Below are 26,373 nucleotides of genomic sequence, written 5' to 3' on the forward strand. Positions count from 1 at the left end.
GCAGTGGCTACAACAGATCCCAGGAACAACATCAGACATCTCAGTCCAGAAATGTGCAGTTCTAGGCACAGCCAAGATACTGCGCAGAACCCTCAAGCTCCCAGGCCTCTGGTAGAGGACCCGAGCTCAGAGGATGAAACAAGGACCACCCGCGAAGGGTGAGAAGGGAATTATTTATTATTATATATATATATATATATTTATATATAACATTCAGTACAAGACTGATAACAATGTAATGGTTTGTAAAACAGTATTTGCATTAATTACTATTAAGTTTCAACTCAGTTTCACTAAACTGAGGTTGTTCAAAAGGGCTAAAATTAAACAGGAAAGATATTGTTTATAACTTTTCCACAGAACCTCATTTCAGAAGATTGGTCCTTATAAGTTGATAATAAGATGAGATGTTGTTCCTTAGGAAAAAAAACTGTCTAAGGCCACAACAGTTGGTAACTACTTAAATGGGCACAAAAATATTTATTTACAAAAAAAAAAGACAAATAAAAAGAGGAATTTGTTATATTTAATAGTGATCAAACAACACAAGCGTCAGAGGCTTGATATTTTAATTATCTTTGAAATTATTTTTATTCAGGTCGTCTCTTTTCAAGTCATAGTTTTGACACTATGACACATGAGCGCTTTGATCTCACAAGTGTGTGGTGTGTTAGCATTTAGTGCTGTGCGCATGCTTTGTCTGTCTCTGTCAGTCTGGGGTGCTCTCTGTATTCAGCATGGTGACAGTGGGTGTAGCGATAACCATGTGGGCTGCACCGAAGCTGGGCTTTACAACAGAGGGAACAGTGGGGATATGCAGACTGGAGTCAGAGGCCCATCCATTAACTTGACAGGGTGCAGAAGCTGCCAAGAGTATGAGCGCATGCTTTGGAGCATGCTCCTCGGAGGGCGTGTGTCTCGCTGCGCCCATACCGCCTTGGTCCCTCCAAGCACCACCAGAGCGTCTGGTCCTGGCAGAACAGCCAGTTTGTGTCCATCTCTCCGTCTGAGTCTGGAACCACAGGGAAGCTCTGTTCAGCTCCGTTTGGATCATCCTGGCCAAGAACCTGAGAGAGGAGAGAGGGGGCGACAGTGCAGCCCAGCGCTCCCATCAGACTGTCTGCTGCTCTGTTCCCCAAGGAAATCAGTTTAACAGTCCCCAACTCTTGGCAAGCAGAGGGAGAGAGGGGTGGGGGGGCTGAGAGGAGGCATGTGTGTGTGTGTGTGTGGGAAAGCGAGAGAGAGAGTGAGTGAGAGAGAGAGAGAGAAGAGATGGGGAAGGGAGGTGTTACTGCCTTTCTGGGCGAGAGGGAAATCTAATAAAACTGAACTAATGGGGTTGTGGAGTTTGAGGGGACAGAGAGTGGGTTTTGCAGGCAGGCAGCGGTGGGTAATGTTGATGGAGGTGAACAGGATCCTCTGACAGTCTGGCAAAGCAGCAGAGCCAAACTCCTACTTTCAGCTGCAGCTTGTGAGCTCATGTTGAGGTTTTAGAGCGTGAGTTAGGGGGCCTAGGAACACATAAATTCTGCTGGGAAGGTAACAGCTATGATATATAAAGCAATTAGAAATACTGTGTGCTTACATTGCACTAGTCGTGAGTTAACAAAAGGCTGGAAGAGACAGACAGAAGCTTTAATATTTCTCTGTGGTCTGATTTTATGGGAAAAGGAAGATCTCCGTTTAAAACCTTAATCCTTTTGTCGTTAAACTATGACACTGCAGACTAGTTAAATCTTTCTAACCTGCTATAAGGCGCCAGTGGGCCACAGGTCCCCTGATAGCACGCCGCTCCACTTTTAAGAGGAATAAAAGTGCTCACCCTGACCCTACTGAATTTGATTTACCCATCCTCACCCAGGCTTGGTCTCCTCCCTGCTGTACCTGCTCCATGCTCCTGCTTTCTCCTTTCCGGGGTTAATAGATATGAAGTCATCTGGTGGGGAGAAACCTGAGTGTGTCCTCAGGATGCGCTCAGAGCACTCACAGGGACATCACTCAGGGCCTGTCGTGTCAGAGAGGGAGCAGCCATTAATAAATATCATTAATGGATGATCACCAGGTATCATATAAATGAGAGAGGCCTAGAGAAGGACTGGGAGTGGACAGGTCAAGGGGCAAAGATCTAAGAAGAGATAGCTTCCTCATGGGCAAAAGGTGGCTGAATAAGGAATGGTGCTTTAATAGTGAAAAATCAATACTGCCACTACTTTCAGTATGTTCAGATTGGATGAAATCTCGTGTCAAATGCAGGTATTTATTCTCCTTGTTGATAGAGTTATGCTTGAAGAAGCTGACCGTGTCTTTATGGTGTCACAGGGACCTCGTCTTCCCATTGTGTCTGCTTTGTTTTCCATTTTTTTTAACAACAGACGGGCAGACTGCTGAGTCCTCTGCGCTGCCACAAGCTAACACCTGCACCGCTTTAATGACTGTTTTCTGCTGCAGCCATGTTGCTGCAAGAGAAATGGAAATGCATGTGTGTGTTATTAGAGTAAAATGCACACAGCGGTTAAGTTCCTGTGCTCAGCAGAGTCTGGGGGACTACAACTGTGTGTTAAAAAGTCATTAGGGAGCTGATGAAGGTGTTTGAGCGTCGCAGCCTGCTCATCATCACGCTGCTAACGTCCTTCAGTTGCGTCACTGTGGTTCTGGATACAAAGACTTAAGTTTTGGCCCAGCAGGATTTAACTGAGCCGTGTCTCCAGATGGAGCAGAAGGAGACACCTGTGCAGAGATAGGAATATACTTTTATTACGGTAAGGGCTTTTTCCTTTCAGCACAGAACAAACTGTGTCGTTTTCTTTCCGTTCCGCCATTTCTTTGTAGGATTAAAGTTACACGTGCCAGATATTACAGTAGTTAGATGTTACCTTGATTAGAAATATTTTACAAGTTTCACAGCAAAATAGAACCACAACAGAACATATAAAATGCAAAAACACGATAAATAATTTGCTGTTTCATTTTTCTCAGTGTTTTCAACTGAGAGACTGAGTTTAAAGCTCTGAACTGTAATTATATAATTTCGCTGTTTCGGCGCCGTAGCTGTGACATTCTTATCACCTCATTTTTTTGTTCAGACCTTGAAATAAATTCTCTTCCCTTGCTAAACATTTTTTTGCAGTGGGTGTGTCTGATTAATAATAGCTCGTGAAGAGTTAGATTTGTGTCCACTCGGGCTTTGTTTTTGCCTGGTTTATAACTACCGTCACTAAGACTCGTGAAGCCCCCGGCTCGCTGACCTGCCTCTGTGCTTTGACGTTCACCGGCCTCCTTGAACTGCCGGCTAATTCAATTAACAAACAGACACTGCTGCACTGCCAGCTGGAGAGCTCCCCGAGACACTGATAAATGAGCAGTCGCTGTCCTGGGCTGATTGTGTGTGTGGAAGACACACAGGAATCCATCTAATCTCTCCCCACCTCTGCTCCCTTTCACCTCCCTCCTCCCGCCGCGTCCTTCTCCCCGGTGCCTGGTTGGCAGGGAGCTCCGATTGCACCAGATGAGCATCTCGGCCACATACAGATGATTTTTGCCATGGAGACAAACAGCCTCGGTCTTCTGTACATTCAGGTGATTGCCTGTACTGCGAATGACAGGAGCTTGTCAGACCTTGATAGTTTTATTTTTTTTGTTGTTTTGTTTTACAAGAAAGGTGGGCCTCACCTCTGGTCGATCTGACAAGCTGAAAGCTGAAGGGAATGTGTTCACTGATAGCCGCCTGGCTCAGAAAACACCCTGTGATACACGGAAGATGCCCTTGTCAACACTGGTGGCTACGATTGTATCTATTGTCTGTTCCAGCTGCATGTTAACAAGTTGTTGTTTTTTTTGTTACTTCTTCTATTTTATATCACCTCCAGAAAAACCCGCAGACTGCGACTTTGCCTGTTGATGGCAACGACGTTGAGGCGTCTCGTTGAGCTTTATAGATTCTCAGTATGACTAAGAAGACGCTGGATGCTCTGGACAGCTGCAGGCCTGAGAACACCCCGAGAACGTATTAGAGTTGTGGTATTTTAACACCCATCTCACTGGTTAGAAAAAGGAAGGGCTGTGGCTCATGAGGCTTGTGTGAGTGAGGATATACTGAAGACAGTTAAGTAGGTTTAGTTTTAAGAAAGAATTCATTTTTATATTTTGTGGGTGAACTGATTGAAAATAAACGGTCGTGAGGTGCAAAAAAAATAAAACATTTAGGCTTCAGAAATGTACTTGTGTCACAATGTCTGGCATCTCTTGGTATGACAAACAGAAACTGTAGAGAACTGAAACTGGCTTGGCAAGGTCATAATTTTACTTCACTGGTTTCAATATGCAGCTTGCTGTATCTCGCTCTGCTCACCGAAAACAAGGTAATGACAACAAAACTTGAATATATACGTACCTTTTGTAAAGCCAGTGGAACTAAGCAGATGTGCAGTCATTTGACTTGCGTGTTTTGAAATGATTTATTTGACTGTGCCTTTTCTCTGCCCATGAAAAGCTTTCTGCTCATATACGGGGTGAGCGAGGAGTGCCTAGCTGATGTTTTTACTCTGGTCATGTCCTAGCATCGTTAGCAGGGCCGGCTCATGCGAAGGTTGTTAAAAGATACGGAGCCTTGGACTGAGCTTGGACGTACTGACAGCAGCTGGTTGAAGGGGGAAGGGAGAGGAAAGGGAGCACTGGGAAAGAGAATAAAAAAACTTTGTGGAATTCACAACAGCAGCCTTGGAGGGAATATTTTCTGGGTGCAACTTTTTGCTGGTGAGATTTTTGCTGAAATACATAAAATGTATGTTTTAATTAAATGCAAACAAATAGTACCAATCTTTTGGAGCTGCTAAAAGCCATGAAAATATAAATATGTCATGGACTTTTTATTTATTTTTTTAAATTCATGTCGAGGTTTGTGTTACGCTGCTCTCGCCCTTGTCTTTACACGATGCCCAGATAAACAGAAAAGAGGAGACCTGCGTTCGGTAAACACGAGGAACACAAGTGCACCCTTAGTGAACCTTTCTCTGGTCTCTGTCACAGACTGCTGAGAGACACTGGCTCAGTCACGGCTGAGTAGGCCACACAGTTAGAGCAACAAACCAACTTCTAGCTTGGTCAACAGTCTGAGGTTCACACCTTCATCAGTCCCAAACTCACACATAAAAAAATAGACTATTAGGAATATGAAGAGGAGTGGCAGGTGGGATGGCAGTCGTGAAAGGTGAAGAGTATGAATGACAGGAGTGAAGGAGAGACAGAGGACAGCCTAAGTGGTTTTGATTTGTTCCTCTGACACGGATTTATGGAGCCATTTGTCATGTCATTTCAGCGTGTGCTCTCTAACCCTTAATCAACACTCGGAGCCAGTCAAATGCAATAAAGTAAACAGAAAACCCTCGAGAGAACGCCGTTAAACCCCGTGTTTTGTGTCCGCGCAGAGGCTGAAGGCTGCACTCTCACACCACCCCGGCTCCATCCCTAACGGCAACATGAACTCTATGGGTCACATGATGGACATGATGTCTTCACGGCAGGACCAAGGCAGCCACCACCACATGCACCCGCACCAGCACCTGCAGGCCCCCCCACACACGTACCAGCACCACGGACACCACCATCACAACCAGGGCCACGGCCAGGCAGCGCACCACCACCCGCAGGCACACAATCCCCATCACAACTCCCACAATCCCCACCTCCTACCTGGACACCCGCACCAGACCTCACCGCACGCTCCCATGCACTCTGCTTCTCAGGTAAGTGAACCCCGCTTTCCCGGGAGGGTTGAAACCTTTTAGAGAGCTCAAAGGCAAAGCCACAAGTTCAATAACACATTAACTACGCTGCACGTTCAAATCCTTTGTGCAGAGAGAACCCACCGTGTATTCACCGTGACTAAAACAAGACAGCGCTTTAGTCTTCCTCTGAGTAGTTTAGAAGTCTGCTATTAGTGGTTTAGTGCTGAAGCATTGTTGAAATGATGCTTAAAATCCACAAGTCAGAGGACAAACTCATTTTCCCCAGCTGCAGCCATAATGCCAAGTAGTTTCCTGGCAAGCTTCTTACAGAAAGGTTTTCTTTTGAGTTTGGTTCATGTCTGTCACGAAGGCACAGGGTCAAAAAGAGGTCATAAAGTGGCAACCATAAAAGATGCTCATGACTGTCTTTTGGAAACTTTGCTTCACATCATTCAGCTCCAATAAGCTGCAATTATGTAGCCACAGTTTGCTCCAGGTGCAGAGGGAGTTTTATAAAGGGTGAACTGACAGCGTTTGATAATAATCCAGGAACATCTTAGCTGTAAATGCATGTGGTTTGGTTTTATTTTAAAGAACTGCTCACAGCGTCATGATGGGAGGCGCTTTGTCATCCTAATCATTGTGAATGAAGGACAGTCAGGCTTGAAGAAAAAAAAAAATTGCAATTCACTGCGTGTTCCAGATGTACCATGAAGGCATTAAAACAACACCGTCTGTATGCACAGCCGCCATTAAAGCAGCTTGTATTTTCCACGGTTCTCATAAAAATGGTAATGATCTGAGGACTGAAAACACTCAACTTTGCCAAGTAAATGTCAAGATCTGTCAGTGCAAGCACGGTTTTAGAAATGGGCCTTTTGACTGTGTCTGGCGGTGTTAGTCTGAGTGGAAGTGGGCGTTGGAAAACTGCCTCCTGACACCTCCTTAACAAGGTGGGCAAAGCCTGGTGAATCAGCCCAGTCACTCACTCAGTCTTCCACTTCTGACGCACGCAGCCCGACTGCCGAGGCACGTGTCACAAACAGATGTTGTTTTTGGGGAAGCTGCCAGGCATTAAATAGCGGGAGGAGATAATGTATAGATGGTTGTTTAAAGGCAGGATGCTCCGAGGGGCAGCAGGGCGGTCACAGCAGACAGGTGACTGGCTGGTTTCCAGGAGGCAGAGCGGTTCCATATGTGGTCGGGCGGCGGCGGCAGACAGACAGTGTCTCATCAGAGACATCCCGGTGACGCTGATCCAATGTGTTGCCTGTTTCAGATGTCACCTGCAACCCAGCAGATGCAGCCCACGCAGACGCTGCAGTCTCCGCCGCCCAGCGGGGGGCGGCGCAGGCGCGTTGTGGACGAGGATCCGGATGAACGGCGGCGGAAGTTTCTAGAGCGAAACAGAGCGGCCGCAACAAGATGCCGACAGAAGAGGAAAGTCTGGGTGATGTCCTTAGAGAAGAAAGCAGAGGAGCTCACTCAGACCAACATGCAGCTTCAGGTACAAAACACTTTTGTTGCGTGTAATCTCCTTTAAAAGAGGAGACAACTGCAACTCTTAAAAATCCAGTGTTGTGTTAAATTGTTGTGTTTTTCTTTTATTTCAGAATGAAGTCACTATGCTAAAGAATGAGGTGACCCAACTCAAGCAGCTCCTGCTCACTCACAAGGACTGTCCCATCACCACTATGCAGAAAGAGTCCCAAGGTTACCTCAGTGAGTAGCTCAAAACATAAACACAGATGAATACACACACACACACTTCTGGGATTTTGACCAAAAACACACACATTCACTGATGTGCAGACATAAGTCTAATGAATAATCAGTGGCTGCCAGGAGGCTTCGCTCTGATGTGCTGGTATCCAGCTCCCACGCTCGGCGCAGGACTCTCTTCTTTCACATATGGGTGTTGCACACTCTGGTTGCCGGCCCGGACTGGGAGTTGGTCGTCTGAACCTCCTAAGAGACTCATTTTTCCATCTGACAGCCCCTCTGTGCACAGAGGCGGCGGAGGCTCAACGTGAGAAAGGCATCACAGTCTGCGCATTGGCAGACTCCTACAAATGCCCACAATCCTTTTGACGTTTGGACTGTGCTTCAGCTCAGCTTCACATGACATCAGAACCCCTCCCTCTCCTCCCCTGTTGATATGGACTCATGTATATAGGATAAGGAACCTCCCTGTGTGGCTTTAGCACAGGAAAAAAAAGGCTCACATCCTCAATGGCTGAATGGCTCTATTATGCAGGAAAAAGCCTCCTCCTAGCCTGGGCAGGAATGACTTTCATCGATGAGTCTAGCTTGTGTACAGATGTCACCTTCAATGTGCCCGAGATCCATCAGGTGTGTTTACGGAGTTGACTGATTCACTTTTCCATTTTTGTATTGCCCTTGTATTTTTTTTTTGTTGTAATGTTTCCTATGCAAAAAAAAGTGACATTTATTTGAAATCAAATTATTTTTATGAATAAATCACCTCTTTTATATCAACGCCACTTGGTTTTGTGTTTCTTTTGAGATTTCACCGGCGCACCGACTTTTTGCAAGCAGGGGTTTCAAATCCTAGAACGTAAACGTGTCGGATCCTGAATGATGTGTCTGCTGTTTCCTCAGGTCCAGAGAGCAGTCCAGCGGGGAGCCCCACCCCAGCGTGTTCCCAGCAGCAGCAGGTCATCCAGCACAACACCATCACCACCTCCACCACCACCGTAGGGGGCAGCAGCGTGCACGGGCAAGCCAACCACCGCACAGACATTAACCCTATCCACTAGGGACTATGATAATTTGATCTGCAGCCACGAACCTCCCCGCCCCCTCACCTCCTCCACCCTGCTTTCTGAGGGTTACCAGCTGCACACGCTGCCCCCATTTCCATCAAGAGAAACCTCAAAGGCCTGCGAGGCTGCTCTTTATACAGTAGCTACAGTATATTTTTATAGACCAACCCTATTAACAAATGATAGCTCTATGGTTCGTTTGCTCATGTTTCTCTGTTTGACTCTTTTTTTTTTTTTTTTTATATATATATATATTTTGCTAATCTCATTCACCATTTGTGCAACTTCCTCTGTTGTGCCAGGGTACAAAACTGACCGCAGTGGTCGTGAAACCAGAGGAGGAAGGGGAAAAAAAAACAGCATCAGACTGTGATCTCTAAAAATGTCCAAATAAGAAATTCAAATTATCACATGTGGGAGTTGAGAGGGTGCATTTCTTACAGAAACCAGGTCAGAAAGACAGATTATCTGTAAGCAGGTTAAAATGATCTTGTTTTTTTCCTGGAAACGTATATGACTGTTAACGTTCTCGCTGTCATGACTATCCTTAAAAAGCTTTGTTATAGGCAGCATGACAGCGATTATACCATATGATCAAATGGTAGCTATGTGTCATAGCATTGGTCATCTTTTCTACTGTACGCTCACGTTTTGATCAGAATGGCCAAGGATGTAAACCATGTTGTTTCAGAACTGAACACTGTGATACTGGTGAGGCAGCTCCTCCGCTCTGCAGGACCAACTCAAGCTTTAATCATAGAGGCCTTTTTTGTTATTTTCCTGTGTGTGTCGTGTGTTTTTTAGCTCCGCGTTTTTGGATCCAAAATTTCCAAATGAAATTAATTTTGCATGTTACTTATTGTATATTTATGTTTTTGTTCCTTCTTTCCTCTGCAGAACAAAGTTCGGTAGCTGCGCTAAGGCAGAAAAAAAAAACAGAAAGAAGAAAGTGAGAAAACCCGTTCTGTTTATTCCTTTAAGGAACTGGCGTGTTTCGAGTGATCATTCCTTGTTTTCCAAGTCGTCACAGCGTGCATGAGTCTGTTTCCAAATTTTTGTTGGCTTACTATGATGTAACCACGATAATTATCTTCAGTTTTGCCCAAAACAATGTCTGTTTTTAGTTTTCTCTGTCACAAACAAGGCCAAAAAAACTCCTCTGTATCTCAGATAAACATATTCATGACGCTTTCTGTCTCCCTGCCAGCGTCAGCGCGTTCTCGTGTTGACCGCAGATTGTCTTCTCCTTCTTCCCTCTGTGACCAGGAATGTCAGTTCGACTGCATGAAGACCGCGTTGCACTGTGTTTTGCAGCAGGATGGGTGAATTACATTCCACTGACAGGTGGAGCGATCACAGAGCTGTCTATGCACTTTGTCCTCTGCCACAGCAGAGGGTGGAATAGCCATATTACGGTCGGAGTAATTCTCTGTGATCCCTCGTCTTCACACACCAGCGAGAACCCCTAACTGCGTTTTCCTCTCCGGAAGAGGCCGCGCCTGGCTTGCATCACGACGCCCGCCGCACCGCTCGGGTTTCCTCGCGCCCTCTCGTTGTTCTGGGAGAGTTTCCTTGAGCGCTTCGCTTCTCGCTCGCCCTAATTATCTGGAACACATTTTGTAGATTTTGTGTCCCTTCTGGACGTCGGAGCGGACGCGTGCGGTGGAGTTTGAGCGACGATGAGTCAGGAAAAAAAGGGCTTCGTGATTTGTCAGAGCTTTATTTATTTATTTTTTTTTTAGATGAAATCATTCCAAATTCACCTTTTGCATGTGAAATTTGTCAATGACCTCAAAATATTTTCAACTGGAATAGAAAGGAGGACCTAAAACGTACATTTGAACCTTTTTTCTTTTTTTTTAACATAAATGAACAAAAAACATTTGTTACTCTGTAAGGTCAGATGGAAGTACAGTGTGTGTGTGTGTGTGTGTGTGTGTGTGTGGCAGAGAACAATTCTCACATATTAATAAGATTGTATGTGTGTTATTTTAAGTTGAAAACATATAGATATTGTACATAATATTAATTTCTATAATCCTGTACATGTATTGCAACCACCTTTCTTTTTGAAGGGAGTTTAAATGTGTGGTACGTTTGTAAATAATGTTTTCACTGCACTTGTTGGTGCATTTTTTTTTTTTTTCTGTGTTTGTTTGATTTGTTTGTCAAGATGTCGAAGCTCATTTCAGCGCTTAAAACCATTGTTGATATGTAATGAACTGATGAACCCAGTTTTGCCTGCATAACTTTGTACATTATTTTGTTTTTTTGGTCTGCGTGTTTGTAATTATGTCGTTTTATTTTTGCATTTGTACAGACATTTAATATCATTGCAGTTACATTACGATATGAAAAATAAAGCACTTGTTCGGTAACGTACGATGCGTCTCTTTTGACCCGACGCCTGTTTGTTGTTTTTGTTTTTTTCTTCAGATTCATTTTGTTTTGGAGAGAGAGAGGAGGGGGGAAAAAAGGCGTTAACGTGATATGATCGACATCTTTCCAGTGATGCTCGCCCTTGAAAAATAACGTCTCATTAAATAGTTAGATGCTTTAAGGGTTTAGAATACTCATTAATTATTAAAGTGTCTAGACAACTTGATAGATGGCCGATGAAACAACACGATGGTTAACGTCAGCACACACACACACGGTGGCATTCCCATGAAAATGGACTGACAGCCTGTAAAAAAACAAAAACAAGATTAGATCAACTCTTACGGTTCTTATTTCTATAATAGATGAAGATCAGTTACATAAAAAGACAGATGGTTCTTATGGTTGCAGCTTTAAATTTGTAAACTTAGAAGCCAATTTGTAGGTATTACTGGATAGAACCTGCTTTTTTTTTAAACAGATCCAAGTCAAATTTTATTACAATTCAATCTAATTGGAACACAATGAAATCAAGAAGATTATAAAATGCTATTTAGTGTTAATTTGTCTCAGGAAGAGGTCAGGATGCATCAGATCACAGCTCATTCCAGTCAGCTTTTCTAAAATGACCCACAAAGGCTGCAGGTTCTAATTTCTTGAAAACGTCTTCAGATGTGGTTCGGCCAGAGTTTTTGGTCGAGAGACGAAACGAAAAGAAGCAAACTTTAGTCACAGGTTCTTCTGGTACCGTTTGGAAATCTATGCACCATTTGTCAGATAAGAGTCTACGAATACGACCTTCATGGAGAAAAGCCAAAAATAAAACTGACGAGACACGCTGCTTTCCTCAGTTTTATAAATCTGTTAGCCACAGGAAGAAACATAAGAGCTGGAACTGGTATGTTGTGTCCAACTTTATATTTTGTTCAGAAAATAAAGACAAGTTTTTTTCAGAACTCAACTTTATTTGATCAAACATTTATAAAGAACCTTAAAAAAAAAGGTACTAGATGAACATCAGTTGTTCAGGAAAACATGATGTTAGTCTTGAGTTTCTGCAGTTCATTATTTTGCAGGGGGGGTTACAGAGACCCCTGGTGGACATTTTCCTAACTACTCAAGCTTTTAAAGTCAGTAAATCTTTTGAATTCATTTTTAAAAAAATAGGCAGCTGCAAAAACGTGTTATTAAAGCAAAAACGTTTCAAACAGAAAGTCATTTCACAAGTAAAATATTGTAACGTTGCATTTCTGAAAACAACAGTTTCCCTCATACTGATCATGAAAAAACAAAAAAAAACAGAAACATTTATTGTAAATGATCTGTGGCTCAGGAAAAGTCTGAACCAAATATTTCTTTTGATTAAAAAAAAAAAATACTTATTGCAAATTTATTTACAAAAGATAAAGATTTACATCTGCTCAGACAATCAACAGTCTTTTAAATCAATGTTCTCGACGAGGCGATGGTGCTTTAATCAGTAGGATTTTTGTGCCAACGTTGTTTTTTTTTCCCCTCACATCCAGCCTTGTGTCGACAAGAATCTGTCGATCATGTCAAAGGACCTCGCTGGCTGGTCGTACGGCAGGATGTGTCCTCCTCCTCGTATGATGACCTGCGTCGCACAGATGGGAAGACTTTTAACGACTTCAACCTGAACGCTTTGAGTTAACGGACCCGACCGAGCGCTCACCTGGTAAAACTCTCCAACCTGCCTGACGTAACCCGCCACCTCCGTGTCGCTGGGCTGCACCTTCCAGTGGAAGCGAGGGGCCATTTTATAATCGGCCGCTCCGGTCCAGTTCACAGTCGGCAGGAACCTCTCGGTCAGAGGAGCAGCGACGATCACGTCCAGCTGACCGCTGTAGAGCATCACCTGCACGGACACAGCAATCAGCCACGCGGACGGCTCCACTCACGCGTCAAGAGACGAGCGCCTCTCACCCTGTAGTTGTCCATCAGCACCCCCAGCCACGGCTTGATGCTCTTCATGACGTCCTGCAGGAGGTGCTTCTCCACCTCCGAGCCGTCGTGGAACGTCAGGTTACCGACGTGGATGGCTCGCCGCACAGCGGGCAGCGTCACAAACTGAGAGAAGTACTCCTGGTCCTCGGGTTCCTGGGAAAGCACAATTGCTTGTTCAGGTCGAAAGATTTTTTTTTTTTTTTTTAAATACAATGGGACAAGTGGTCTCGGAGCTCAGATCACCTGACACATCAGGTAGTTGAAGTAGTTGGTGCAGCCTGTCGCGTTCTGAAAGAAGGAGGGATACGGATCCACGTCGCCGTTCAGCAAGGAGTCAAACACCTGAAGCAGGGAGGAAAAGGTAAACTGTCTGTGATCTCTTCCAAAAAGGTCTCTGACCCACATTCTTCGGCTTACTTTAAAGGCTTCCACCCACTTCTGCTGCTGGATGAGCCGGATGGCGAGCTGCGTCTGCTTGTCCACGTATTGTTTCTGGAGTTCATCTATCATTCCTGTTTGATACAGGAAGTCCCCGTAACCACCCAGCATCTGGTGAGGAAGAAACATTCGGCCCGAGGATAAACAACCCCAATCAACAACTCTACAGCTTTTACAGAGTGAAGATTCTGAGAAAATAATCTTTTAAAAATGAAGAAAACTCCAGAGACACAGATGGCAGCTTTCTAGAACAATCCCCAACTTTTGTAAAGTCTGATTATAAAGTGGATTAAACGCATTAAAATAGCTTTCCCTCTCATTTCTTTTCGAACGGACTATGTTTACACAACAAAAACATTTACATATACCAGAAAAACGACAATAACTTTTTTTCCTGCAAATTGCTGCTACATTATAAAGCTTTCTTTCTTCCATCACTGGAAAAATAAAAGAAATGCCGCAGGTCAGCAGACAGAAGCAGATGTGTTTGTCCAAATAAAATCCAACTGCAAATACTTATTTCACAACTCAAAACCTAAAAATGCTCCAGATAACGGGGCACTTGTCCTATAAACCGCGACAATATTAAAAAAAAAACAAAAAAACTTCTGAAAAGAACAAAAACATAATGACAGATCTGTGAGACTGTTCAGTTGGTTTAATAATTATTATTTCACATGAGGTGAATTACAGCTTGATAAATGTAGTTGCTGAATCATGAAAGCATTTGTTTTTTTTGCTATAACTTTTATAATTCAAAAAACTAAAAAAAAGTTATATTTATTTTAAAGATAAAAACCTGAAATAAACAGTTGTTGACCTCATGGATCAGTTCTCACATGTGCTGTCAGTGACACACGTCGCCTCTTGGAATTCAAAAACAAAAACACGACGCTGTAATTTAAAGAACAATAAGAAAGTAAATGCCACAGGATACACACCCCTTCTGGGTCACAGAGTCCATCTCCAATAGCCATGCCCTTAAAGTTGATCTTGACTTTTGCAGTGGGGTTGTTTTTGTGGATGTAGTAGGAAACTGCAGGAACGTACTTGCCTGCATACGACTGCACAGAGCCGGAGACAGAGTGAGGACCACATATTCACAATGCAAGGTCTTTTTTTTAAATTATTATTTATTTGTTGTCATCATCTGGGTGAAACTGTGTATTTGCAGGAACTTTACTGAGGATAAATCTGAGAATCATCCATTTGTTTTACAGAAACATGTGACTTAAAGACTGAAAGGTGAAACTTACCTCCCCGGTGGCGTAAAAGTCACTGGACTGGTACTCAGGAAAGAGCTGGAAGAACTGTGTCAAAGCACTTTTAGAGAAAGAGACAAGAAAAAAAAAGAGGAAAGAGTTAAACACCAGAAGAACAAGCTGAGAGAGGCGACAGGGATGGAGTTCAACCGCAGACCTGTACAGATCTCTGCCAACGTCATCCTGGTCCTGAGCAAAACCTCGGTCATCGTCGGTGAAGCTGAAACCGGTTCCGACCTAAAACAAACAGAGACAAATCACACTGTCTCGTCTTTGTTCAACGCTCGGAGGGAAGACGGAATTTAAAGCAAATAAATACCGGATTGTCGATGTAGAGCACGGAGTATCTGCTTGTCCACGCAAAGTCCCTCATGCCGACTGCAAAGACGGAGAAACGGCAACCCTCAAACCAAACGTGCACAAAACACAGCTCCGTCTGCTGCGGCGGTACAGAGTCACTTCCCACCTGTCAGGTTCTTGAACACGACGTACGGCCCGTGCTCCACAAACAGGCCGAACATGGAGGTGCCGCCCGGCCCGCCTTGCAGCCAGAGCAGGACTGGAGCATCGTTCCGGGCTCCCTGCGGGTCAGATCAAGACAGGCATGAAGATAAACTCATCGGCTCCATCTAGTGGTGAAGCATGAACTAATAGAAAACCTGGATTTTACTGAGCAAAGGTTGGTGTGGTAGTAGCTGAGAGTCATCCCCGACACATGCTACAAGCACTAACGGGTCACATGACACTTGAAAACTTTGGCACACAAAGCAGCGGGCGATATTTATTTCTTCAAAGAATGCTGGTTTGGTTTTTAATGTATTTGTTTGTTTGTTTGTTGGTGCGGCACATCTGGAATTATGACCAACATAATCAGACTTTCAGCAAAACAAGTCGGAATAAAACACTCTTAGTTTGTTGTTGTTGACTAAACAAGTTCAGACACGTCAGCTATCTAAATACGGGGATGAGATTTTAAAGTTTTTCATGAATGTTTGTGTTGCATTTCCAAATAATTCTATATAAAAAAAGAGCAGGACTCGAATAAAACGGAAACTAATTTAATAAATGTAAAGAAGTTGTTTTGGTAAAGTGTATTTAGGTCTGAAATTGATACAAAAAGTTCATATTTCAGCCTTTTTTTAAAAACATACTCAAGTTCCAGTTGGAGAGCAAATGTGGGCTCAGGTTGCTGACTTCTCTATACAGAACGAGAAGTTCAGGAAATACAAATCTTTCATTTGGAAAAGTCACTTTTTAAAGAGCTTAACTGTAGTCAGACACATAAAAGCTGTAAGGCGGACTGGTGAGGATGACTCCTTTCATTACGTCTTCATCAGTTCGCATGGTAGAAGATCTAGGTTTGATGCGCGGTGGTTGTATTTGATTTTTAAAGGCAAATATGGTCTGAAAACAACCCAGGAGTATTTGGGGGAAAAAAAAGAAACTGAAAGCTCCTTAATGTCTGCTGATCACCTGATCTCGACCCGATCAAACTAGAGGCTGCACGATATTAGGAAAACATGCAAAGTGTGACATTATTGGTTAATACTGCAATGGCAATATCAACAACGATAAACCTGCATTTTCCTCACTTTCTCCTCTGTCATCACTCCACCTAAACCAGGTGAGGGCATCAGGGTCAGAGAGTCTGTTCCACTGATCTAAAACTTAAATCACGGGCAGAACCCGACTTTGTGATACTGATAATGAGCTCGCTGATGCTGCGATGATAAATGTTTTATATTTTGTGCAGCCCTGGATCAAACTATAGAAAAACAAACAACAACAAAAAATCATGTTAGCTGATTCTGAAATAAACATTTATTTTATACAGCAATTAGATTCATTCACCCAGACACACTGTAGCTAAGGTATGGGGGTGTAATTTGAACTTAAATCAGTTTATTCATCTGATTTTCATCCACTTTAAGATAAAAGTGGAAGTCCACCCTAAAGTTTTAGTGGATGTCAGGTGACAACATGTGACTCCGCTGAAGTTACTGATTTATAGGTATAAAAACAACAAAAAAAGTTTACAAAGATAGTATCAAATGAGTAGTTTTCAGGCTATCACTGCAGTTTTGGTTACAACCAGTGAATTTATCATTTTCCTACCTGGCAGGGCCATTCCTTAAAAATATATATATTATTTTTGGCCAGTGGGTTGGAATAATGAGAATCTGCAGTGATTAACAATAATAATAATTAAAAAAAACTACCCAGAATTCCTTTTGTCCTCTACTTGTTTCCTTTCTATCAATAAGAGGAAGACAGTCGTGGCTTAAGTCTGAACTTTCGCTTCAGCAAAAGCTGCTTGATTTTCCTGAAGAAGCAAAAAAAAAGACACTTTAAACAACCCAATAGACTATTTTATCTTTGCAACTACTTATATTCCAAAAGTCAAACTATTTGGTTTGTCAGCACACACTCTTTTTGCCCCCCAGCAACAATGTAGAACCAGTAAAGCCAGGGTAGAGATATTTAATGTTCTGTGGTAACAAACTTAATCAAGGTATTTTACTCCTTATTTAATAAAAATGAACTGTATAAAGTTATTCTAACTGCTGAACAGGCTTCTGAGCATTCGTCACTTGCAGAAACTTTCAACGATCTCTGGGAATTAAGATCTTTCAGTGCGGTGCACACATTTGGTGGAAGCTCTTCTGAAAACTGAGTTTGCACCCCCATCCTGCAGGACTTCAGCTGCAAGGCAAAACTCTGTTATCGCCGAATAAAACATTCCTGAGCTCGCCGCTGATTAAATATGGGAACAACGAATGGGGAACAAAAAGCGAGGAGTGTCTGAATGGTTTAGTTTCAAAACGAAATCATAAAAAACAAAATTAAACCCATGACCCTGTGTGAAACTGCTGAGCTATGAGGGTTTCACTGCTGTAAAGACAGGAGCCGGGCCTACCAGACCAGGGAAGAACCAGAAGAAGAGGTTGCTGTTGTACTGCTTGTTGACTGTCAGGTATCCAGAGTAACTCTTCACATTTGCCCCAGGCAGATCTCCAACCACACTCAGCTTCCGGGCTGAAGTGACAGAGGGTAAAAAACAGCAACCATCATGTTAAAACTGCATCCATCATGCTGAACAAGAAGGCACAGAGGTGGTGAAACAGAACACATTATTATTATCATTATTGTTAGTAGTAGTAGTAGTAGTAGTAGTATATGCCAGTGAGCAGGCTAGAAGGTTCTGGTGCTCTGAGCTGCTTTTACCTTCATCTATGGCGCCCTTCTCCAGGTAAGGTGTCAGAAACAGAGGAGCACCGGGGTCGACCCCCGCAGCAGACCGACCTAGGCCGCCCTCGCGCTGGGTTTTCCGGCAGAAGAACGACGAGCAGCCCCGGGGGTTCAGAGCGGCCGCGCAGACCCAGAGTAAGAGGAAACCCAGAGTTTCCTCCGACAGCCTAAAAGACAAAACCCAAACATCCGCAGCATCCACGGGTCAGGCGACTAACAGGGCCCCAGTGACACGGCCCGCGCGCCGCACCGGGCGTCGGGAACCGGCCCGGGCGCGTCCCGAACCGGCCTCGAACTAGCGGCGGGAAATAAAACTTTCATTTTGTTTCAAACTCACCTCATTTTTTTTTTCTTTTTCAACCCCCAGTGGCTCCTATAGCAACGGGACGTCTGCTAGGAGAGGGCGTCCAAGACGGACTGAGTGAAAACTCCTCACAGTCAGGCGGAGTCACGTGATCTCATGTGTGTGGGTCACAACGGGTTGCCAGATAGGAAATGACGAAATATCGTACTGTGACAAACTGAGCCGAGCTCTCGTAAGATAGTTACGATAAGGGGCGAACTTTCTCGGCCGAAGGGAAGGGTGCACGGAAATACCAAAACTATCATATGATTGGGCTTTTTAAAAAACTACTTATTGCATATCGAATGACCCTAAACATATCGTGTAAAAATGGTAATTATTATATAACTGGCAACACTGAAGTCACGTGACAGTCAGGAAGACGTGGTGATAAGTTCGATTGAGCCCTGAACGCTGTCTTACAGGAAACTTTAGCTTCCATCTGGGCTGACAGGTTATTCAAATTCAATTCAAAAATACTTGATTAATACCAAAGGGAAATTAAATGTTGATTTAGCTAATTTAAATCAAGGAGTTATTATAGATGGTGATGGCTGTGGGCAGGAAAGATCTCCTGTAGCGGTCCGTTTTACAGCTAATCTGAAGAAGCCTTTGACTAAAGAGACTGTTTTCCGATGACGGTATCGTGATGAGGATTGTATGTAGTTGTAATGCTGACTCTCCACAACAGAATCCATTCTGTGTGTTAGCCGCGTTGCGGGAGCGCCCGGCTCATACAGTAAGAGCCATACAGTGGCTGTATGAGCCATACAGTGGCTGTTATTGGCCCAGCTCTTCTTGAAGGCGGGTCTAACGTTACCTGCGATTACTTTCATACTATCGAACAAATAAAAAACCCGCAACGTGACGTGAATTTACTTTTTACTTCAACACATTATAAAAATGTAGTGTAGAAGAAAGTACAGATACTTACTGTAAAATGTAGCGAAGTAAAAGTCGAAAGTACCCACGTTTAAAAATACTTAAGTAAAGTACAGATACATGAAAAACGTACTTAAGTACAGTACATCCCACCACTGTAAGTAGTAGTATATGTAGTTAGTAAAGAAAAAAAACATCATAAATATTGGTGTTAAGTGTCGTTAAATAATTAGAAATAAAAATGAGCCCATGGGCTCTAACTGGTCGCTTAAGAGCTGTGTCTGTCTGTTAGTAAAATATATCCTGAACCACTGGACAGATTTTAGGTGAAACTCTCAGGAGTAATAACTGCCACAGCCACAAAAATGGCGATACCTCAGTCACTTTTACAGATATTGAGATAAAACTCTGTGTGGTAGTAGCTGAGGATCATCCTCAACGCATACTCTGAGCTCTAACAGATCTCCCAATAGTGTCTGATGTTGTGGAATCTGGGATTTCGATGTGTGCGTTTCTGGTTTATCCACCAGATGGCGCCAAAACACTGAATTTCGTTCCGTCCAGCGCCATAAACTCGGACAAAATATGCAAAGTTGAAGCCGCTATCACGCGCATTTAGCCAGTCTGTTGGGTCCTTGACTCATTAAGCATCGGCTTTTAAGAAAATATAGCCTGCTAGAGGAAGTCTAATGGTTAGTTTCGGGCTTTTTCTTTTTGCATTTTTTTTCCTTCTTCAAAACTTTCACTTTAAGAAGGCGCGTCCACGGGCTGCGGTGTGTTTATTACAGTCCTTAAAGTGGCACATGGAAACCACGGCACACTAACACACCCCCACACACACACGCACGCACGCGCGCGCGTCGTGCTCAGTCAGCGTGAGGAAACGCTCCGCTGGTTCAGATCCACGGAGCGCGTGTGTTTGCCTGTTCTTCCACCAGCTGCTTCGGCGCATATGCGGCGCCGAACCGAGCCGAGCTAGGAGAGGAGCAGCGGAATCTGACGGACTGGACCGGGTGGTGGTGTCGGCGGAGGTGGGATCAGCCGTCAGAAGGTGAAAACACGGACGGAGGTGGAGGGGGGCATGGAGGAGGCACCGCCGGGGACCAGCTGCTCTGAGCCCACCCGGGAGTGACCGAACTGGCTGGGATGGCAGCATCCAGCAACTCCAGCCTGTCAGGTTCATCTCTGTCCTCAGGTGAGAGGTTCCCAGAGGCGGGGGAGGTGTCCAAACCTTTGCGTTTTGAGATAAAAAACAAAAACAAACAAACAAAGCAGAACAACAATGAGGATTGTGATTGTTAGTTGGCTTGAATGAAACTTTTGAACGTCCAGCAGTGGTTCTGGCCCCCTCAGCTGGGTGGTTCTTGGGGCTTCATGTGTGATGGAAGGATGTTCCAGCCTGCTCTGGTTTCGGCTGAGCGATTAAAGCTGGAGAAGCTGCAGAAGTGGAACCATGAGAGGGGGACAGGAAGCCTCTCTTGTCCTAAAGCGCTGTGAGTGGATTTAGACGTTACTGTGAGACTGCCAATCATCTCCATAAATCCCTCACTGACTTTCCACTTGGCTGCCTTTAAAGATTGGGTAATTTGTGTGTGTGTGGCATGACGTGAGCTGTGCCATTTTTTTTTCTCGAATTGCTGCACCCTGCTGAGATGTTTTCTGACAAGGTGAGAGATTCCAACATGGCATGCTTCAGTGGCTGCTCCAGCGTTCAACAAGCCCCAGTTTAAATCCAACCTTTGTGTGTGTTTGTGTGTGTGTGTGTGTGTGTGTGGGGGGGGGGGGGGTATAGTTCAAAGATCTTCACCTGCTGTTATCACCCGCCGCCCAAAGGCAAAGGCAGTGGATAATGCTTTTGTATGTATGTGTGTATTTGCCTGTCTGTTAGCAAAATATCTCACGAACAGCTGGACAAATTTGAACGAAACTTGCAGGGAATTATCCCTGGATGTGCGTCTGCAACGGATGGACTTTTGCAGTCAACCTGATTTAAGTTGGCTACCGCAGCTAATCAACTTTAGAAAACACAAGGCAACTGACCTTAGGAAACACACAAAGCGCTATAACTCAGTCAGTGTTACAGAGGTTGTGCTAAAATTTGGTGTGGTTGTAGCTGAGAATCAATCACTACACATACTCTAATTGTTACTCATTGCACAAAGACCATTTGTTAAAACTTCAGCATTAATTCTTGGTATCAACTCTGTTTGTCTGTTAGCAAAATATCTCATGAACCACTGGACAGATTTTAATGAAACCTACAGAAAGTAACAATTGGATGTACATCTACAACTGAATACTTTGTGGAGTTATCCCAATTCAAGAGGGTCGCTACAGCTAATTGATAATAGCCAACACAATAGTGGCTATACATCAGTGAATTTTACAGATATCGAGCTAAAGCTTGATGTGGTAGTAGCTGAGAGTCACTCTCAATTATACTCTCAGCATCCCGTGAGGTTGTGCTTAATGTTGTTTTAAAGGTTCGACCCAAACTATTTTTCACAACACAAGATGATCTTAGTTTGAAACTCTGGCATGAGAAGCGGCGGGTGATATGCATTCCTTCAGGGAAAGCTTGGTGTTGTTTGAATGCGGCTTTTTGGGCTTATTTTTTCCTCCAGGAAAAAAAAAACAGGAAAACCCAGGAAAAGAGGAGTTGAACTGAACTGGGAGCTGCAGCCGGCTGGTGTTTCCCAGGGTGTAAAGTACAAACTCCCCTATCTCACTCCTGTTTGATGTCAGACGTTAAGCATCTGTGTGTGTGACTGTTTAAAATACCTGTCTCAGCAGTTATAAAAAAAAAACCTTTTTTTTTTTTTAAACACACATTCTCTACACACATTTCTACACGTCTCGTATTGCAGGGACAGGACAGTAAAGCCACTGCGCAGCGCTCAGGGTGTTTGTTTTCCTCCGGGGGGGGCACCACAGGGCCGCGGCGCTCAGCCCAGTGGGCGGCACGGACCCCTCCGTTTCCAAGCCGATGCAGCCTCTCGTAAACCGCGCGCCTCGACAAAACATTATCCCGTGCGTGCGTTTGGCCACGGCTGCTTTTCAGGAGGAAAGGCTTTTCTCTCTCTCTCTCTCTCTCTCTCTCTCTCTCTGTGGCTTCGGAGGGCTGTCATTACAGCTGGGTTCTCGATATAATTATCAGAGGTTCCAAGCTGCAGCACTGCCAGGGATCCAGCGGTTCTCACAGGGCTGTTATTATTTTCCTGCAGAGCTCCTCAGCAGCCAGACGAAACATTTGAATAATCTCGTCTACGAGGCACATGACTGAGGAGAGAGGAAAAAAATAAAAGAATCTTAATTTCTGCTTCATATTCTGGCTGCAAACTCTCCATGTGGCTGAAGTCCGCCTTGGAATCTGTTCTGAAGATGACGTTTGGGCGAACGAACACTAAATTTGTTTTTTGGACATCTTCCTGCAGAATATTGTTATTAAAAAAAAAAAAAAAATCAAAAGCCTAGTATTCCTTGAAGGAATGCATCTTGCTAGAGTTTTAAACTCAAACCATCTTCTGCTGAGAAGAGACAAAGTTATAGTTTTGTTTGTCAAACTTTGTAAATGACGTTTTTCTCAGCCTCGTGCGATATTATGAACTACTCTCAGCTAACACCACATCAAATGCTACCCAGTATCTGCTAAACTGATAGTTAAAGCCATTTTTGTAGTTTGTAAAGTCAGTTGGCTGTGGCGGCCATCTTGAATCAGGTCGATGCTAAAAGTTAATCAGTTGTAGAAGAACATCTGAAAGTTTCAGTAAAATCCATCCAGTTGTTTGTGAGATATTTTGCTAACAGACAGACAGAGTTGACACTAACAGTTTTTGCCAAAGTTTTAAGCAAAAATATAACGTCCAGTGCTCGGAGTATGTAGTAGGGATTATGCTCAGCTACTACCACACCAAATTTTAGTTCAATATCTGTTAAATTGGCTGAGTTGTAGCCATTTTTGTGTTTCCAAAGGTAATTTAGCTGTGGCAGCCATCTTGAATTTGGTTCACTTCAACAGTTTATCACTTGTAGACGCACACTCAGTTATTACTTTCTGAGAGTTTCAATGAAACCTGCTCAGTGGTTCATGAGATATTTTGCTAACAGAGTCGACTCCGACGGTTAACGTAAATGTTTTTAACACAGACCTTAATTATTTAGTGCTCAGAGTATAAGTTGGGGACGACTCTCAGCTACATGAATGCCAAATTTGAGCTAAATCTTTGTAAAGTTGACTGATATTTTTGACATTTTTGTGTTTGCCATGGTCGCTAAGTTGCGGCGGCCATCTTGAATGCGGTTGACCCCAAATGTCAATCAGTTGTAGATTTACATCCAGAGATTACTTTGTGAGAATTTTATCAAAGCTCATCCAGTGGTTTCTGAGATATTTCTCTAAGGCAACAAACAAGTGAACACACACTCAGAGCTCAGAGACGCTGGTAAAAACATTATCGCTTTTTTTTTGGATAGAAGGTGGTAAACATCAAAACAAGCAGCTTACAGGAGACTTATGAACTGAATATAAACTTGTTCAAAGTTGTATGTTTAGGGCTTGTTTTTAAAAGTAGGAAAGACGTCTGTGTAGCAGAGAGGAGGTGTAATCTATGCCTCTGCATCGATGGAGTCTTCACACACGAGTCCGCCACGTCGTATCGACGCTCCGATGCTCCGATACCGTCACAGATGCGTCACTTTGGCACATTTTGTTGCAGCCTGGATCGTCGTTCTCATCTCAGGAATGTCGAAACAAACGTCCACTTTTCCCTCCAAACACTCACCTGACCACAGAAGACATGGCCTCTGTTTTTTTTTTTTCTTTTCTCTGTATCTCTGCTCAGAGCGGGCTCCTTGTGGAAAACAGGTTCAGGTTACACTTCGGAGCTAGATTCTGTTGAGTGTCGATGGTTTTCGAGGGGTTCTTTCGAGGCGTGACGGTCCGGCGGCCTGATGGCTTTTCATGCAGCGCTCCCTGAAAAGTCAAAGGTTGTGTGTATGTCCACCAGCGAGCTGGATAAAAAGTATTCAAGTTCTTTAACATTTAGGACTGAAAATGAATCAGTGATTCTCTTGTAGCACAAAGTATAATTTGCATTATAACCTCCCCGAAGAAAGTCAGCATTCTCTCTATTTTTACTACTAAAGGTGAAAGAAGGTGATGTATTTGCCTGTCTCTGTGTATTTGTATGTAGTGTTAGCAAAATATTTCCTGAACCACTGGAAAGATTTTAACAAAACTCTCATGAAGTCATCATTTTGACGTTCTTCTACAACTTCAACTTCATTCGAGACGGAAAAAGCAAACAAAAAACAAAACAAAATGGCTGTAACTCAACTGATTTTACAGATCTTGAACTGACATTTGGTGTGTTAGTAGCTGAGAGTCATTCCTAATGCATACTCTGAGGTGCTACACATCAGGCTGGTTAGATTGTGCATAACTTCATTTAGAAAGTTGGACCTCCTCATCACCGTTGGCAGGCGATATGCATTCCCTCCTTCTAGGCCTCGAGTTGATAATGAGTTTATTTTATTTTATGGTTCTGCTACCACACAAGTCTCCCTATGTCTGACTTTAGAAAATATCAGGTAAATCTAACTTATATTGAGTGGAGTTGATATAAATTTCATTGTTGATTTGCTAAAGAAACTAAAAAAAAACCCACCAGCGCAGTTACAACATACCTCCCTGCAGTTTCTCCATTTTCCTGGAAACACGTCTATTTTCTGTCTGTCAATATCAGGGACGTTCCTGCACATTCTTGGCACCAGTGCAGGCACTGAAGCAGCATGCTGTTTACCAGGCCGCTCCTGGAAGTGAATGTTGGAAAATAAATGGAAGTGTGGGGCAGGAAAGTGTGTTTTCATCTCCAGGGCTTAAATGACAAAGTTGGTGAGGGAGGCAGAACCACAGCGGCGTGTTACAGGGAAGGCTCACTGCTCCGCGTGTTTCTGGCAAATGCTTCAGTTCTTCATTACACAAATTTCCTTTCACCCCCCAGAATAAATGTGTCGCGTACGCTGAGTGACTTACACAAATTACCTGCGTGTTTTGTAGCATCAGCACCGAGGCAGCTTCGGCCCGCAGGTGTTGTCTACCAGTAAACGCATCCCAGTCGGTAATACGGGATTAATTAAAGCGCATGGCTGTCCATGAAGGGAGGCAAACCCCATTCGTCTTTTGCCGAAAGACATACGAGTCCTGCCCCAAAGTGTTTACCGGTTTAAAGACAGTCGCTCATACCTGTCACATATCATCTGCTCAGCTCACAGAGGAAATATCCTTATTTTGAAACAGTGTCTCACACAGATGGTCGCCCTGCTGCAGCTCTGCAGCATCCCACTGTTATCACTGTGTGTGTGAGTGTGTGTGTGTGTGTATCTCATAGTTCAGCTCAACAATATGTCATTTCTTCATGCCTATTAAAAATATTAACAATGCTACAACTTTCTTTCTTATATTTACAGTGATTCATTTTCTAATCTAGCTCAAATCCAGCATAATTAGGCATATTTGTGAGCTCGGTCTCACGTCAGTTTGTTAACAAAAAGCGTTTTTTTTCTGCACGCAGATGAGTATAAATTGTTTACTTTTGGTGTCCCTCAGGCTGGCTTTAAACAAAGTTGCATATTTCCGTTCCCTCTCTGCCTTGGTTGCGTGTGGTGTTGTGTCGTTTGAATATCGAGCAGCAGATGATGACATTTTTGTGAGAAATTTATATTGCGAGATGATTTATTTTCAAAGCAAGCCTAAATGTTTTCCTGTCTGCAACTAGGGCTGAGATTCATCTTCAGCTGTTGAGATCTGATAATGATAAAGGGTAAATCGATGAACTGATTTAATGATTGTTTAAACCTTTTTATAGTGATTCAATCTGGTTTTGGTCGATAAACCGACCTGCTGCCCCTGCTTTAACGAGAGCTTAATTATGTGGCAAGCTGATAAAAGGTTATCGCCCCCCCTCATCATCTGTCTTCTACATTTATTATCATATTGATAAGATTACTGTATAGATTTTCTGTTGTCCAGGTTATAGTAATCCTAACGACAGAAGCCTTTCAGAGAAGAAGTAAAACGCCTTCAAGATCCATGAAATGAAGCATATTTGCCTTCAGTTTCAGCAGGGATGGCTCTGATCTTTGTTCTGTGGGAAGTTTTTGAACAGTTAATATCTTACCTGTTGTAGATAGTTTTGAATGACCTCAGTTTGGAGAAATTGTGTTTAATTCTGACCAGATTTATGAGCTACCAACTACCAACAAACCCTACAATCTCAAAAATGTCATAGTGGTTCTAAGCAGTTGCTACTTAATAACGTTTACACCACTTCCAGTTTTGGAGTACT

The 26,373-nt window shown here is 43.4% G+C and overlaps 3 protein-coding genes across 4 annotated transcripts in view; 2 read left to right on the forward strand and 1 right to left on the reverse strand.

Annotated features, from left to right (window-relative positions):
* The window catches only part of creb5b (cAMP responsive element binding protein 5b), a 36,125-nt gene extending 27,622 nt beyond the window's left edge, over window positions 1–8,503 (forward strand). For both annotated transcript variants that reach the window (XM_017426424.3, XM_017426426.3), the window contains exons 8-11: window positions 5,424–5,741; window positions 7,003–7,230; window positions 7,337–7,445; window positions 8,346–8,503. In XM_017426424.3, coding sequence (XP_017281913.1) covers window positions 5,424–5,741; window positions 7,003–7,230; window positions 7,337–7,445; window positions 8,346–8,503 — 813 coding nt within the window. The remainder of the gene's footprint in view (window positions 1–5,423; window positions 5,742–7,002; window positions 7,231–7,336; window positions 7,446–8,345) is intronic.
* Window positions 8,504–11,832: 3,329 nt separating this feature from the next.
* Window positions 11,833–18,260, reverse strand: cpvl (carboxypeptidase vitellogenic like). The gene is made up of 13 exons (XM_017426422.3): window positions 18,140–18,260; window positions 17,779–17,969; window positions 17,471–17,589; window positions 15,020–15,134; window positions 14,873–14,931; window positions 14,711–14,790; window positions 14,548–14,614; window positions 14,233–14,355; window positions 13,271–13,402; window positions 13,097–13,195; window positions 12,833–13,006; window positions 12,582–12,764; window positions 11,833–12,503 (listed from the first exon to the last, which is right to left on the reverse strand). The coding sequence occupies exons 1-13, from the start codon at window positions 18,142–18,144 to the stop codon at window positions 12,405–12,407; spliced, it is 1,446 nt and encodes a 481-aa protein (XP_017281911.1). The 5' UTR covers window positions 18,145–18,260; the 3' UTR covers window positions 11,833–12,404.
* A 1,599-nt stretch (window positions 18,261–19,859) lies between these two features.
* chn2 (chimerin 2) overlaps window positions 19,860–26,373 on the forward strand; it is a 34,800-nt gene continuing 28,286 nt past the window's right edge. The window contains exon 1 of the mRNA XM_017426567.3: window positions 19,860–20,222. Within this exon, the coding sequence (XP_017282056.1) occupies window positions 20,174–20,222 (49 nt within the window). The 5' untranslated portion in view covers window positions 19,860–20,173. The remainder of the gene's footprint in view (window positions 20,223–26,373) is intronic.

Source organism: Kryptolebias marmoratus, linkage group LG16, assembly GCF_001649575.2.
Source record: "Kryptolebias marmoratus isolate JLee-2015 linkage group LG16, ASM164957v2, whole genome shotgun sequence".
Taxonomy (NCBI): Eukaryota; Metazoa; Chordata; class Actinopteri; order Cyprinodontiformes; family Rivulidae; genus Kryptolebias; species Kryptolebias marmoratus.